Source organism: Oncorhynchus masou, chromosome 29, assembly GCF_036934945.1.
Source record: "Oncorhynchus masou masou isolate Uvic2021 chromosome 29, UVic_Omas_1.1, whole genome shotgun sequence".
NCBI lineage: Eukaryota > Metazoa > Chordata > Actinopteri > Salmoniformes > Salmonidae > Oncorhynchus > Oncorhynchus masou.
In genome coordinates, this window is record NC_088240.1 from 86174225 (window position 1) to 86191315 (window position 17091).

The window sequence follows — 17091 nt, forward strand, 5'->3', positions numbered from 1 at the left end:
TATGTTATTGTTTTCCGTTGTGGAGATAACAGCAGTATGGTGAATATATGTTATTGTTTTCCGTTGTGGAGATAACAGCAGTATGGTGAATATATGTTATTGTTTTCCGTTGTGGAGATAACAGCAGTATGGTGAACATATGTTATTGTTTTCCGTTGTGGAGATAACAGCAGTATGGTGAATATATGTTATTGTTTTCCGTTGTGGAGATAACAGCAGTATGGTGAATATATTTTATTGTTTTCCATTGTGGAGATAACAGCAGTATGGTGAATATATGTTATTGTTTTCCGTTGTGGAGATAACAGCAGTATGGTGAATATATGTTATTGTTTTCCGTTTTGGAGATAACAGCAGTATGGTGAACATATGTTATTGTTTTCCGTTGTGGAGATAACAGCAGTATGGTGAATATATGTTATTGTTTTCCGTTGTGGAGATAACAGCAGTATGGTGAATATATGTTATTGTTTTCAGTTGTGGAGATAACAGCAGTATGGTGAATATATGTTATTGTTTTCCGTTGTGGAGATAACAGCAGTATGGTGAATATATGTTATTGTTTTCAGTTGTGGAGATAACAGCAGTATGGTGAATATATGTTATTGTTTTCCGTTGTGGAGATAACAGCAGTATGGTGAATATATGTTATTGTTTTCCGTTGTGGAGATAACAGCAGTATGGTGGACATATGTAATTGTTTTCCGTTGTGGAGATAGCAGCAGTATGGTGAATATATGTTATTGTTTTCCGTTGTGGAGATAACAGCAGTATGGTGAATATATGTTATTGTTTTCCATTGTGGAGATAACAGCATTATGGTGAATATATGTTATTGTTTTCCGTTGTGGAGATAGCAGCAGTATGGTGAACATATGTAATTGTTAGTTGGAGGAGACTTAAGTTAATGTTTGAAGTTAATTTAACAGTGGACAAGGACAGACTGTGTTGTCTGCTGTGGGTCGTGGTTGGTGCTGTCTAATGTAGTCTGAGAAGACTCCTCACTACTCCAAATATGATGACCCGTCTCCACTAACCTCTATATCACACGAAGATCCAATTCCTACCACTTTCTCAGCCTTTCCAGAACAAGGATTTCCTCTGTTTTGGTTAGGGATGAGTTGGGAACAGATCTAAGAGGCATAGACTGCACCTCTGACAATACTTGTCAGTTTTCACATTCTGTAAACTCCAAAGACAAGCTTGCTGTGATGCCGTCTCTCTGTCTGCTGTGTTCCTGAGCTCTTTTATTGATGGCTGTGAGGTTAACGACAGAGTGATGATGTTGAGGTCAAGGACACAAACTGCTCTGTGAAACAACAGCCGAATGTATAGAGAAAGTCTGATCATTTGAAGAGATTTGATTTGTCAGGTGGGTTTGACGAGTCAAGTTAACTAAAAAACATTGTTTTTACTAGTCATGTTAACTAAAAAACATTGTTTTGACTTGTCAGGTTGACTAAAAAAAGAATAGCTGACAACAACATCACTTCTTAAGTGAAAGTCAGTAATGAAGTCGAATCTGTTTTGAACACGTCACATCTGTCTTCCTGAGCAGGAGAGATGTCCGACACATGTCACTGGTGTGTCAGGGGTAATTTAAGGATTAGGGCTCGGGCTTCCCCCCTTCTGAACAGATTTAAAGGAGCACCATTGTCGAGTCTGACCTCCGACCACTGACCGATGCCGTACTGATGTCTTCTTCTCTTTCACTCTCCCCAAGTCCTTCTGAAAAGCAGCAGAATAAGCTGAAACCCTGGTCCCTGTGTCAGGACAAAGAGGCCATGGGGGGGTTGGGGGGGTGTAGGGGGTCAGGGAAGGGGGAGGTACATGGTCTGAGTTGTACCCCTGCTGGGCAGTGAAGTGAAGAGAGAGGGAGGTGGAGAGGGTGGGGGGTATTGTTGTTCTGGTCAGGTCAGGTTGTGTGTTTTCTGAATGGCCAAGGGAAGTTGCATCAGTATGCATAAATCCAGCCGGGAGAGAGAGGCTTCAGTGGCAGAGTAGCAAAGGGGAGGGAGGGGAGGAGGGAGGGAGCGAGGGGAGGAGGGAGGGAGGGAGGGGATGAGGGACGGAGGGGGTGCTTTTGTTGAGAGAGGGAGGGGAGGAGGGAGGGAGGGGTGTAGCGGGGAACTGAGCTCGCTGCCTCTCTCACGCTTCCACTGGAGTTTAGTTTAACACTGGCTGCCCTGCCCTGCACTACAGGAGAGAGAACGGGAGAGAGAGAGGGACAGTTAAGGGGTGAAACTGGCGTGGCTCTGGACATGCCAGTCCTACAGCAATGACTCAGCCGTCACCCACTGGACTTACACTGGTTTTACACTGGATTTACACTGGATTTACACTGGATTTGATCTTTGGTGCTTTCTTCTTACCTAAATGTTGTCACTGGATAAGATGCACTCCCGAGCCAAGTCCAGGAGCTGTGACAACTACCTGAGCATTAAGGTCAGAAACGTTGGAGAATGGTCACCTGAAGTCAAATGTATTTTATTTTCTGCTGTTATTGAAGGCAGACTAAAACCTGGGAACCGAAAGTGAAGTTTAAATCGTGTTAGTAAGTTAATGTCCCAATTCAGTACTGACCTGTGGGTTCTCTAAAACAGCTTGTGTTTCATGCAAATAATGGCCTTAACAGACTAATACATGGACTGCTGGAGATTTACAACAGATTTCACACACTTTTGACTTTATTCAGTTCAGTTGACTGTCACTCTGGCAAACTGTCTTTCATATCCCCACTTACTTCCCAGTAGAGGATTTATAGTCTTCAGGATAGGTGAGCCACATGTCTGTCGTCAGGCTGTCTGTCTGTCTGTGTGTCTGTAGACGCTGCTCCACACAGTCAGAAAAGTGTCCTTTACTTCACAGATGTCTAAGCAGCTGATATTTTGTTGTGTGCGTGTGTGTGTGTGCGTGTGTGTGTGTGTGTGTGTGTGTGTGTGTGTGTGTGTGTGTGTGTGTGTGTGTGTGTGTGTGTGTGTGTGTGTGTGGTTACCTGACAGTAACCTGACATAGAGAGATATTATGTTATTGTAGGCTAGACTAGTCAGTGTGTTGTTCTACGGTATCTGCTTGATGTCTTGATATGTAGGCTTATATCTTAAATTCTTCACGCTATTCAAGTAGATTTTTACAATGCATTGAATGTTGTTTGTTTCTGAATGTTGTTTTTCGTTGATATATATGTTGATGGGGCTTGCTGAATTCTATCACCCTGTGTGAAGAAATGTGTGTGTTTTTTGCCAATTTTAACCGCACACTTGTTGTTTGTGTACATGGATTTTATGATGTCATATGTTTTACCCCCAACACCACTTTCCATCAGTTTGTATAGCAGACCCTCATGCCAAATTGAGTCAAAGGCTTTTTTGAAATCTTTCTCTCTCTCTATCTCTCTCTCTCTCTCTCTCTCTCTCTCTCTCTCTCTCTCTCTCTCTCTCTCTCTCTCTCTCTCGCTTTCTCTCTCTCTCTCTCTCAATTTAATTCAATGTCTTTGTTGCCAAAGCAAGTAAAATAGATAATAAACAAAAGTGAAATAACAATTAAAATTTACAGTAAACATTACACTTATAGAAGTTCCAAAAGAATAAAGACATTTCAAGTGTCATGTCATGTCTATATACAATGTTGTAGCGATGTGCAAATAGTTAAAGTACAAAAGGGAAAATAAATCAACATAAATATGGGTTGTATTTACAATGGTGTAAGTTCTTCACTGGTTGCCCTTTTCTCGTGGTAACAGGTTCACAAATCTTGCTGCTATGATGCCACACTGTGGTATTTCACCCAGTAAATATGAGAGTTTTTCAAAATTGGGGTTGTTTTCGAATTCTTTGTGGATCTGTGTAATCTGAGGGAAATATGTGTCTCTAATATGGTCATACATTGGGCAGGAGGTTAGGAAGTGCAGGTCAGTTTCCACCTGATTTTGTGGGCAGGGAGCACATAACCTGTCTTCTCTTGAGAGTCATGTCTGCCTACAGTGGCCTTTCTCAATAGCAAGGCTATGCTCACTGAGTCTGTACATAGTCAAAGCTTTCCTTAAATTTAGGTCAGTCACAGTGGTCAGGTATTCTGCCACTGTGTACTCTCTGTTTAGGGCCAAGTAGCATTCTAGTTTGCTGTTTTTTTTGTTAATTCTTTCCAATGTGTCAAGTAATTATCTTATTGTTTCCTCATGATTTGCTTGAGTCTAATTGTGTTGCTGTCCTGGGGCTCTGTGGGGTGTGTTTGTGAAAAGAGCCCCAGGACCAGCTTGCTGAGGGGAGTCTTCTCCAGGTTCATCTCTCTGTAGGTGATGGCTTTGTTGTGGAAGGTTTGGGAATCGCTTCCTTTTAGATGGTTGTAGAATTTATCGTCTCTTTTCTGGATTTTGATAATTAGCGAGTATCGGCCTAATTTTGCTCTGCATGCATTATTTGGTGTTTTACGTTGTACACAGAGGATATTTTTGTAGAATTCTGCATGCAGAGTCTCAATTTGGTGTTTGTCCCATTTTGTGAATTCTTGGTTGGTGAGCGGACCCCAGACGTCACAACCATAAATGGTAATGGGTTCTATAACTGATTCAAGTATTTTTTTGCCAGATCCTAATTGGTATGTCTAAATGTATGTTCCTTTTGATGGCATAGAAGGCCCTTCTTGCCGTGTCAGCTCGTTCACAGCTTTGTGGAAGTTATCTGTGGCGCTGATGTTTAGGCCGAGGTATGTATAGTTTTTTGTGTGCTCTCGGGCAACAGTGTCTATATGGAATTTGTATTTGTGGTCCTGGTGACTGGACCTTTTTTGGAAGACCATTATTTTTGTCTTACTGAGATTTACTGTCGGGGCCCAGGTCTGACAGAATCTTTGCAGAAGATCTAGGTGCTGCTGTAGGCCCTCCTTGGTTGGGGACAGAAGCACCAGATCATCAGCAAACAGTAGACATTTGACTTCAGATTCTGGTAGGGTGAGACCGGGTGCTGCAGAGTGATCTAGTGTCCTCGCCAATTCGTTGATATACAGTTGAAGTCGGACGTTTACATACACTAAGGTTGGAGTCATTAAAACTAGTTTTTCAACCACTCCACAAATTTCTTGTTAACAAACTAAAGTTTTGGCAAGTTGGTTAAGAAATCTACTTTGTAAATGACACAAGTCATTTTTTCCAAATTGTTTCCAGACAGATTATTTTACTTATAATTCACTGTATCCCAATTCCAGTGGATCAGAAGTTTACTGTGCCTTTAAACAGCTTGGAAAATTCCAGAAAATTATGTCATGGCTTTAGAAGATTTTGTAGATCTCCACAAGTCTGGTTCAACCTGTGTGTGTGTGTGTGTGTGTGTGTGTGTGTGTGTGTGTGTGTGTGTGTGTGTGTGTGTGTGTGTGTGTGTGTGTGTGTGTGTGTGTGTGTGTGTGTGTGTGTGTGTGTGTGTGTGTGCGTGCGTGCGTGTGTGTGTGGGCCTCAGTCCAGATTCCGGATGTTTAAGAGTCTATAGCAGCTTGATTTCATTGTCAAAATCACCACCACCATCATCACCTCTCCACCATACACCACCACCAACTCTACCTCCATCACCACCACCATCATCACCTCTCCACCATCACCATCACCACCACCACCATACACCACCACCATCTCTACCACCATCACCACCATCGATGGATCATGTTGAGGTATCACTCCACACCCCCCAGGCTCCTTTGTGGTCCTCCTGGCACCTGGCTGTAGGGCAGGTCTGATGGGAAGGTATCACCACCCTCTCACCTCCCAGGCTCCTTTGTGGTCCTCCTGGCACCTGGCTTTAGGGCAGGTCTGATGGGAAGGTATCACCACCCTCTCACCTCCCAGGCTCCTTTGTGGTCCTCCTGGCACCTGGCTTTAGGGCAGGTCTGATGGGAAGGTATCACCACCCTCTCACCTCCCAGGCTCCTTTGTGGTCCTCCTGGCACCTGGCTGTAGGGCAGGTCTGATGGGAAGGTATCACCACCCTCTCACCTCCCAGGCTCCTTTGTGGTCCTCCTGGCACCTGGCTGTAGGGCAGGTCTGATGGGAAGGTATCACCACCCTCTCACCTCCCAGGCTCCTTTGTGGTCCTCCTGGCACCTGGCTGTAGGGCAGGTCTGATGGGAAGGTATCACCACCCTCTCACCTCCCAGGCTCCTTTGTGGTCCTCCTGGCACCTGGCTGTAGGGCAGGTCTGATGGGAAGGTATCACCACCCTCTCACCTCCCAGGCTCCTTTGTGGTCCTCCTGGCACCTGGCTGTAGGGCAGGTCTGATGGGAAGGTATCACCACCCTCTCACCTCCCAGGCTCCTTTGTGGTCCTCCTGGCACCTGGCTGTAGGGCAGGTCTGATGGGAAGGTATCACCACCCTCTCACCTCCCAGGCTCCTTTGTGGTCCTCCTGGCACCTGGCTTTAGGGCAGGTCTGATGGGAAGGTATCACCACCCTCTCACCTCCCAGGCTCCTTTGTGGTCCTCCTGGCACCTGGCTGTAGGGCAGGTCTGATGGGAAGGTATCACCACCCTCTCACCTCCCAGGCTCCTTTGTGGTCCTCCTGGCACCTGGCTGTAGGGCAGGTCTGATGGGAAGGTCACCTCCCAGGCTCCTTTGTGGGAGGGCAGGTCTGATGGGAAGGTATCACCACCCTCTCACCTCCCAGGCTCCTTTGTGGTCCTCCTGGCACCTGGCTGTAGGGCAGGTCTGATGGGAAGGTATCACCACCCTCTCACCTCCCAGGCTCCTTTGTGGTCCTCCTGGCACCTGGCTTTAGGGCAGGTCTGATGGGAAGGTATCACCACCCTCTCACCTCCCAGGCTCCTTTGTGGTCCTCCTGGCACCTGGCTTTAGGGCAGGTCTGATGGGAAGGTATCACCACCCTCTCACCTCCCAGGCTCCTTTGTGGTCCTCCTGGCACCTGGCTGTAGGGCAGGTCTGATGGGAAGGTATCACCACCCTCTCACCTCCCAGGCTCCTTTGTGGTCCTCCTGGCACCTGGCTGTAGGGCAGGTCTGATGGGAAGGTATCACCTCCCACCCTCCTACTCCCAGGCTCCTTTGTGGTCCTCCTGGCACCTGGCTGTAGGGCAGGTCTGATGGGAAGGTATCACACCCTTCACCTCCCAGGCTCCTTTGTGGTCTCCTGGCACCTGGCTGTAGGGCAGGTCTGATGGGAAGGTATCACCACTCACCTCCCAGGCTCCTTTGTGGTCCTCCTGGCACCTGGCTGTAGGGCAGGTCTGATGGGAAGGTATCACCACCCTCTCACCTCCCAGGCTCCTTTGTGGTCCTCCTGGCACCTGGCTGTAGGGCAGGTCTGATGGGAAGGTATCACCACCCTCTCACCTCCCAGGCTCCTTTGTGGTCCTCCTGGCATCTGGCTTTAGGGCAGGTCTGATGGGAAGGTATCACCACCCTCCCACCTCCCAGGCTCCTTTGTGGTCCTCCTGGCACCTGGCTGTAGGGCAGGTCTGATGGGAAGGTATCACCACCCTCTCACCTCCCAGGCTCCTTTGTGGTCCTCCTGGCATCTGGCTTTAGGGCAGGTCTGATTAGCATCACCACCCTCTCACCTCCCAGGCTCCTTTGTGGTCCTCCTGGCACCTGGCTTTAGGGCAGGTCTGATGGGAAGGTATCACCACCACCCTCTCACCTCCCAGGCTCCTTTGTGGTCCTCCTGGCACCTGGCTTTAGGGCAGGTCTGATGGGAATATATCACCACCATTACCACCTCCCAGGCTCCTTTGTGGTCCTCCTGGCACCTGGCTTTAGGGCAGGTCTGATGGGAAGGTATCCAAATGGCCCCATATGAACATGATAGTATTATTACTACTAAAACTAATGCTACCACCACTATTATTAACACGAATTCTACAACTATCCCTACTACTACCATTACCACGAGCAGCATTTCTTCCTCTAATATCTCTACCATTACCACAAGCAGCATTTCTACCTCTGATATCTCTACCATTACCATTACTACTAGTAGCATTTATACCTCTGATATATCTACTATTACCACTAGTAGCATTTATACCTCTAATATCTCTACCATTAGCACTAGTAGCATTTCTACCTCTGATATCTCTACCACCATTAGCACTAGTAGCATTTCTACCTCTAATATCTCTACCATTACCACTTGCAGCATTTCTATCTCTAATATCTCTACCACCATTACCACTAGTAGGATTTCTACCTCTAATATCTCTACCATTACCACTAGCAGCATTTCTACCTCTGATATCTCTACCACCATTACCACTAGTAGCATTTCTACCTCTAATATCTCTACCATTACCACTAGTAGGATTTCTACCTCTGATATCTCTACCATTACCACTAGTAGGATTTCTACCTCTGATATCTCTACCATTACCACTAGTAGCATTTCTACCTCTGATATCTCTACCATTACCACTAGTAGCATTTCTACCTCTAATATCTCTACCTACTACAACTGTAACTAACTTACCATTACATCAGTACTACAACTACCATCATCATTACTACTACAATACCACCATCATTAAACGACTACTGTTACCATCACCCCTACTACCCATAACACTACTATTTGGAATAATAATCACAACAACAACAACAATAATAATAATAACAACAATAATCACAACAACAATAATAATAACAATAATAATAACAATAATAATAATAATAACAATAATAATAATAATAACAGCAATAATAACAATAATAATAACAATAAGTTACTGCTTCCTATGCAGTGTCCCTCAGGCTCTGGCAGGCAAATACATATCTCACAGCTAGAGGAGCCCATTTCCTCTGGGTTTAATATGTAGTAATGTATCTCTTGGTGAGGAATATTTCTGACCGTAGAGGAGAAAGTGCATCTTTGTCTCTACCTCCCCTGTTGTGCAGTGACCACATAGACGCTCCTCTTTGGGTTACCATGTCGTTTTGTGTCTGCTGGTTTCTAATTGCCAGTTTGGTGGTCACTCAGCCTGTACTTGGTAAGGATCTGTCTCTGCTTCGTATCTCTGACAGAGTAGAGATAATCGGCCATTTCATATTCTCTGTTTAGGGACAGAGAGCAATTTAGTCGGCTTTGAGATGTTATTTAGTTTTTCCAATGTTGTAAATATGAGTCCTTTGATTGATTCAGGATTGTGTTTATTTGAATTATATCCTTTGAAGCAGGGTTAGATCCAATACCAGCTGACTGAGAGGGCTCATTTCTTGGCCCAGTTCTTGGGTTTGAAGTGATTTAAACTTGAATGTGGACTTGAATTATTTAGGAGTAGCCAAAAAATATATTATCTTTTTTGTATTTTCATTACCAATAGATAGCAGTCTAATTCTGCATGTATCTCTCTCTTTCTCTCCCTCTCTCTCTCTCTCTCTGCCTGTCTGCCTGTCTGTCTGTCTGTCTGCCTGTCTGCCTGTCTGTCTGTCTGTCTGTCTGTCTGTCTGTCTGTCTGTCTGTCTGTCTGTCTGTCTGTGTTGTACTGAAGGGAAGAATGACAACAGTACTGTCACACCGGGATCATCTGACCCATCCCACTAATTACCTAGCCAGAGTTCTACCACTACACACACACACTACCTCACACACACACTACCTTACACACACACACTACCTTACTCACACACACTACCTTACTCACACACACTACCTTACACACACACACACACACACACACACACACACACACACACACACACACACACACACACACACACACACACACACACACACACACACACACACACACACACACACACACACACACACACACACACACTCTCTCGCCCTCTCGCTCTCTCTCTCTTTCTCTCTCTCTCTCTCTCTCTCTCTCTCTCTCTCTCTCTCTCTCTCTCTCTCTCTTACTCTCTCTCTCTCGCTCTCTCTCTCTCTCTCTCTCGCTCTCTCTCTCTCTCTCTTTCTCTCTCTCCATCTTTCTCTCTCCATCTTTCTCTCTCTCTCTCTCTCCCCTCTCTCTCTCTCTCTCTCTCTCTCTCTCTCTCTCTCTCTCTCTCTCTCTCTCTCTCTCTCTCTCAACCTTTCTGTTTCTCAATACAATTTCAAATCAATTTAAGGGCTTCATTGGCATGGGAAACATATGTTTACATTGTCAAAACAAGTGAAATAGAAATCTCTCTCTCTCTCTGGGCTGTTTTTAAAAGCATGTAGTAATGGCTGGTTTCCTCCCATTGTTGCCTTCCCTCTAGTAAATGCCATGTTCATTCTTCCCTCCCTGCTCCACTAGTGACTATGGTCTGTGTCCCATATGGCACCCTATTGTCTATATAGTGCACTACTGTTGACCAGGGTCCATAATCCCCACAGGCCCTGGTCAAAAGTAGTGCACTATATAGGCAATAGGGTGCCAATTGGGATGAGATGTAGCCTGCTTTGGTTCCCCTCAGAACCAGACTGGGCCTGCTAATGGAGGTGGGATGGGGCATCCAGACCATAGCAGTTAGTGAGGGGAACAACAGAACAATGAAGGTCCTGTAGGAGAGCTGTCTACCAACAACACACTCTGTTACAGCCACTCTGAGATGATGGTGGGGCTGAAATACCAAACAAATCATTTCAACAATGTGACAGATCTAAATTCTGGACTGTCGTACCGGGGGGGGATTGGAATTTTGGGGGCGGTGAAATGTCTCTGAGAATGTTGACTGACTCAACCCAGTTGTTGTGATCTGATAGACAGTTATATATCTCAGTTTGATAGCCACCTGTAACCGTAAATAAACTGTCTGCATAGTGAACTCTGACGGCCTTTCTACTTTCACCCCTGGGTTTACAGTGTTAGGTTTACAGTGTTGGGTCATGTCCCAAATGGAACCCTATTCCCTATATACTGTAGTGCACTACTTGTGACCAGAGCCCTATGTAAGCCCTGGTCAAAAGTAGTGCACTAAATAGGGGATAGGGTGCCCTTTGGGAGGCAGCCCTGTTGTTTCTGTGCCGGACTTTCCCTGGCAGTGATTTCTATCTGTGTGGCTGTCAGTGGAAGAACCTGGAGTGTTCCACTGTTCCATTCCACTGTTGTGTTCTATTGTGGAAGAGCCTGGAGTGTTCCACTGTTCCATTCCACTGTTGTGTTCTATTGTGGAAGAGCCTGGAGTGTTCCACTGTTCCATTCCACTGTTGTGTTCTATTGTGGAAGAGCCTGGAGTGTTCCACTGTTCCATTCCACTGTTGTGTTCTATTGTTTAAAAGCCTGGAGTGTTCCACTGTTCCATTCCACTGTTGTGTTCTATTGTTGAAGGGAAGGAGCGTTCCAACCGACAGGCAGCAGGGAGAGACATGTTTGGCCTTGGTGATGTCACAGTGGCCCCGTGGCTGACTGGCCACAGGTCAGAGGTCAGAGGCTGAATGGTGAACAACATGTCTACCAGTCCTGTCATGAGGGTTATCCTCAATGTGTCCCAAATGGAATCCTATTCTCTATATAGTGCACTACATTTGACCAGGGCCCATAGGGCACCATATAGGGGACTAGGGTGCCATTTGAGACACTGACTATGTCTACTAGAGAAGGTCATTCTCATTGAGACAAACACCAATCTTCTAGTACCAGAGAGGTCGTATTGGGTCTTTATACACCCTTTCCTCTGGTCATGTGTCTTTATACACCCTTTCCTCTGGTCATGTCTTTATACACCCTTTCCTCTGGTCATGTCTTTATACACCCTTTCCTCTGGTCATGTGTCTTTATACACCCTTTCCTCTGGTCATGTGTCTTTATACACCCTTTCCTCTGGTGATGTGTCTTTATACACTCTTTCCTCTGGTCATGTGTCTTTATACACCCTTTCCTCTGGTCATGTCTTTATACACCCTTTCCTCTGGTCACGTGTCTTTATACACCCTTTCCTCTGGTCATGTCTTTATACACCCTTTCCTCTGGTCATGTCTTTATACACCCTTTCCTCTGGTCATGTCTTTATACACCCTTTCCTCTGGTCACGTGTCTTTATACACCCTTTCCTCTGGTCACGTGTCTTTATACACCCTTTCCTCTGGTCACGTGTCTTTATACACCCTTTCCTCTGGTCACGTGTCTTTATACACCCTCTCCTCTGGTCATGTGTCTTTATACACCCTTTCCTCTGGTCATGTCTTTACACCCTTTCCTCTGGTCATGTCTTTATACACCCTTTCCTCTGGTCGTGTCTTTATACACCCTTTCCTCTGGTCACGTGTCTTTATACACCCTTTCCTCTGGTCATGTCTTTATACACCCTTTCCTCTGGTCGTGTCTTTATACACCCTTTCCTCTGGTCACGTGTCTTTATACACCCTTTCCTCTGGTCACGTGTCTTTATACACCCTTTCCTCTGGTCATGTCTTTATACACCCTTTCCTCTGGTCATGTCTTTATACACCCTTTCCTCTGGTCATGTGTCTTTATATACCCTTTCCTCTGGTCATGTCTTTATACACCCTTTCCTCTGGTCATGTCTTTATACACCCTTTCCTCTGGTCATGTGTCTTTATACACCCTTTCCTCTGGTCATGTCTTTATACACCCTTTCCTCTGGTCATGCGTCTTTATACACCCTTTCCTCTGGTCATGTCTTTATACACCCTTTCCTCTGGTCATGTGTCTTTATACACCCTTTCCTCTGGTCATGTCTTTATACACCCTTTCCTCTAGTCGTGTCTTTATACACCCTTTCCTCTGGTCGTGTCTTTATACACCCTTTCCTCTGGTCACGTGTCTTTATACAACCTTTCCTCTGGTCACGTGTCTTTATACACCCTTTCCTCTGGTCACGTGTCTTTATACACCCTTTCCTCTGGTCATGTCTTTATACACCCTTTCCTCTGGTCATGTCTTTATACACCCTTTCCTCTGGTCATGTGTCTTTATATACCCTTTCCTCTGGTCATGTCTTTATACACCCTTTCCTCTGGTCATGTCTTTATACACCCTTTCCTCTGGTCACGTGTCTTTATACACCCTTTCCTCTGGTCACGTGTTTTATACACCCTTTCCTCTGGTCATGTGTCTTTATACACCCTTTCCTCTGGTCATGTGTCTTTATACACCCTTTCCTCTGGTCACGTGTCTTTATACACCCTTTCCTCTGGTCATGTCTTTATACACCCTTTCCTCTGGTCACGTGTCTTTATACACCCTTTCCTCTGGTCATGTCTTTATACACCCTTTCCTCTGGTCATGTCTTTATACACCCTTTCCTCTGGTCATGTCTTTATACACCCTTTCCTCTGGTCATGTGTCTTTATACACCCTTTCCTCTGGTCACGTGTCTTTATACACCCTTTCCTCTGGTCACGTGTCTTTATACACCCTTTCCTCTGGTCACGTGTCTTTATACACCCTCTCCTCTGGTCATGTGTCTTTATACACCCTTTCCTCTGGTCATGTCTTTACACCCTTTCCTCTGGTCATGTCTTTATACACCCTTTCCTCTGGTCGTGTCTTTATACACCCTTTCCTCTGGTCACGTGTCTTTATACACCCTTTCCTCTGGTCATGTCTTTATACACCCTTTCCTCTGGTCGTGTCTTTATACACCCTTTCCTCTGGTCACGTGTCTTTATACACCCTTTCCTCTGGTCACGTGTCTTTATACACCCTTTCCTCTGGTCACGTGTCTTTATACACCCTTTCCTCTGGTCATGTCTTTATACACCCTTTCATCTGGTCACGTGTCTTTATACACCCTTTCCTCTGGTCACGTTTTTATACACCCATTCCTCTGGTCATGTGTCTTTATTCACCCTTTTCTCTGGTCTTGTGTCTTTTTACATCCTTTCCTCTGGTCACGTGTCTTTATACACCCTTTCCTCTGGTCAGGTGTCTTTATACACCCTTTCCTCTGGTCACGTGTCTTTATACACCCTTTCCTCTGGTCATGTGTTTTTATACACCCTTTCCTCTGGTCAGGTGTCTTTATACACCCTTTCCTCTGGTCACGTGTCTTTATACACCCTTTCCTCTGGTCACGTTTTTTATACACCCTTTCCTCTGGTCATGTGTCTTTATACACCCTTTCCTCTGGTCATGTGTCTTTATACACCCTTTCCTCTGGTCACGTGTCTTTATACACCCTTTCCTCTGGTCAGGTGTCTTTATACACCCTTTCCTCTGGTCATGTGTCTTTATACACCCTTTCCTCTGGTCACGTGTCTTTATACACCCTTTCCTCTGGTCACGTGTCTTTATACACCCTTTCCTCTGGTCATGTTACAATGACATGCTAACACTACTGAGCATTTACAGGTCCCTGGTGTTAAAGGGTCAGGTGAAGTTAGCAGCACTGACATTACAATGACATGCTAACACTACTGAGCATTTACAGGTCCCTGGTGTTAAAGGGTCAGGTGAAGTTAGCAGCACTGACATTACAATGACATGCTAACACTACTGAGCATTTACAGGTCCCTGGTGTTAAAGGGTCAGGTGAAGTTAGCAGCACTGACATTACAATGACATGCTAACACTACTGAGCTGTTACAGGTCCCTGGTGTTACAGGGTCAGGTGTAGTTAGCAGCAACGTTATTGTTGCTAGTGGGTTAGGTTACATTGTACCATGACATCCCCTGGCTCCTCATTAGGGAAAAGCCCCTGCTCTACAGACACGATGCTGAGCGGGATGACCAGGGTCGAGGGCTGGGGTAGAGAGAGACTGGACTTTCCAGGCCGGGGGTTTGTGGCCACTCTCCTCTGTCCATGACGTCACCCATCCAGATGTTTCCCCTGTCTCTAATGGAAAGGCCATCACGCAGGATGTGTCCTGCGACCTACTGACTTCCTGGAGAGTTAGAGGGTGGCTGGGTGGGTGTGTGTGTGTTTGTCACAGCTCTGAGGTCCCACAACCCAAACAGAAACATGACAGGGACACTCTCTCTGTTATGCTGTTTTAAGGGTTATTCCACAAAATGAATGACTTTTGTTTCCCTTTGTTATTTACTGTAGATAATGTGCACAAATATTGCATTTTTAAAAGCCTGTTATATTAAATGAAGTTCCCTTTATTATACTGTAGACCACATGGGCAATTCTATAAACCAGATGTTTCTATATAAATAAAGAGCTGTAGAAGTTTTCCCTCTGTGACTTGACCACATGGACAATTCTATAAACCAGATGTTTCTATATAAATAAAGACCTGTAGAAGTTTTCCCTCTGTGACTTCTAGGAAGATCTTCACCTCATTATTGTGTTGCTTTGACAAAGTCAAAACAACCTGTTAAGGGGAACTGAACATTTTAATATGGTGAAACTATGGTGTAGATAACAATAACGAGGCTATATACAGGGGGTACCGGTACAGAGTCAATGTGGAGACTATATACAGGGGGTACCGGTACAGAGTCAATGTGGAGGCTATATACAGGGGGTACCGGTACCAAGTCAATGTGGAGGCTATATACAGGGGGTACCGGTACAGAGTCAATGTGGAGGCTATATACAGGGGGTACCGGTACAGAGTCAATGTGGAGGCTATATACAGGGGGTACCGGTACAGAGTCAATGTGGAGGCTATATACAGGGGGTACCGGTACAGAGTCAATGTGGAGGCTATATACAGGGGGTACCGGTACCAAGTCAATGTGGAGGCTATATACAGGGGGTACCGATACCAAGTCAATGTGGAGGCTATATACAGGGGGTACCGGTACAGAGTCAATGTGGAGGCTATATACAGGGGGTACCGGTACCAAGTCAATGTGGAGGCTATATACAGGGGGTACCGATACCAAGTCAATGTGGAGGCTATATACAGGGGGTACCGGTACAGTGTCAATGTGGAGGCTATATACAGGGGGTACCGATACCAAGTCAATGTGGAGGCTATATACAGGGGGTACCGGTACAGAGTCAACGTGGAGGCTATATACAAGGGGTACCGGTACAGAGTCAATGTGGAGACTATATACAGGGGGTACCGGTACAGAGTCAATGTGGAGACTATATACAGGGGGTACCGGTACAGAGTCAATATGGAGACTATATACAGGGGGTACCGGTACAGAGTCAATGTGGAGACTATATACAGGGGTACCGGTACAGAGTCAATGTGGAGACTATATACAGGGGGTACCGGTACAGAGTCAATGTGGAGACTATATACAGGGGGTACCGGTACCGAAAGTGACTATGTATAGATAATAAACAGCGAGTAGCAGCTGTGTAAAAACAAAGGGGGGGGGGGGGGGGGTTGTCAGTGTAAATAGTCCGGTGGCCATTTGATTCATTGTTCAGCAGTCTTATGGCTTGGGGGGGTAGAATCTGTTAAGGAGCCTTTTGGTCCTAGACTTACAGCTTGCCATACGGTAGCAGAGAGAACAGCCTATGACTTGGGTGACTGGAGTCTTTGACAATTTTTTGGGCCTTCCTCTGACACCGCCTAGTATAAAGGTCCTGGCTGGCAGGAAGCTTGGCCCCAGTGATGTACTGGGTCATACGCATTACCCTCTGTAGCACCTTACGGTCAGATACTGAGCAGTTACCATACCAGGCGGTGATGCAACCGGTCAGGAGGCTCTCAATGGTGCAGCTGTAGAACCTTTTGAGGATCTGGGGACCCATGACAAGCTTTTTCAGTCTCCTGAGGGGGAAAAGGTGTTGTTGTGCCTCTTCACAACTGTCTTGGTGTGTTTGGACCATGATAGTTTGTTGGTGATGTGGACACCAAGAACCTTGAATCTCTCGACCCGCTCCACTACAGCGCTGTTGATGTTAATGGGGGCCTGTTCGGCTCTCCTTTTCCTGTAGTCCACGATCAGCTCCTTTGTCTTGCTCACATTGAGGGAGCAGTTGTTGTCCTGGCACCAAACTGCCAGGAGTCTGACCTCCTCCCTATAGGCTGTCTCGTTGTTGTCGGTGATCAGGCCTACCACTGTTGTGTCGTCAGCAAACTTAATGATGGTGTTGGAGTCGTGCTTAGCCACACAGTCGTGGGATGTGTTTAGTCCCAAGGTCCTTAGCTTAGTGATGAGCTTTGTGGGCACTATGGTGTTGAACGCTGAGCTGTAGTCAATGAACAGCATTCTCACATAAGTGTTCCTTTTGTCCAGGTGGGAAAGTGTGGAGTGCGATTGAGATTGAGTCATATGTGGATCTGTTGGGGT

The 17091-nt window shown here is 45.8% G+C and overlaps 1 protein-coding gene across 1 annotated transcript in view; it reads left to right on the forward strand.

Annotated features, from left to right (window-relative positions):
• Nucleotides 1–2192: 2192 nt before the first annotated feature.
• LOC135520889 (pleckstrin homology domain-containing family G member 4B-like) overlaps nt 2193–17091 on the forward strand; it is a 100526-nt gene continuing 85627 nt past the window's right edge. The window contains 1 exon segment of the mRNA XM_064946714.1: nt 2193–2445. Within this exon segment, the coding sequence (XP_064802786.1) occupies nt 2377–2445 (69 nt within the window). The 5' untranslated portion in view covers nt 2193–2376.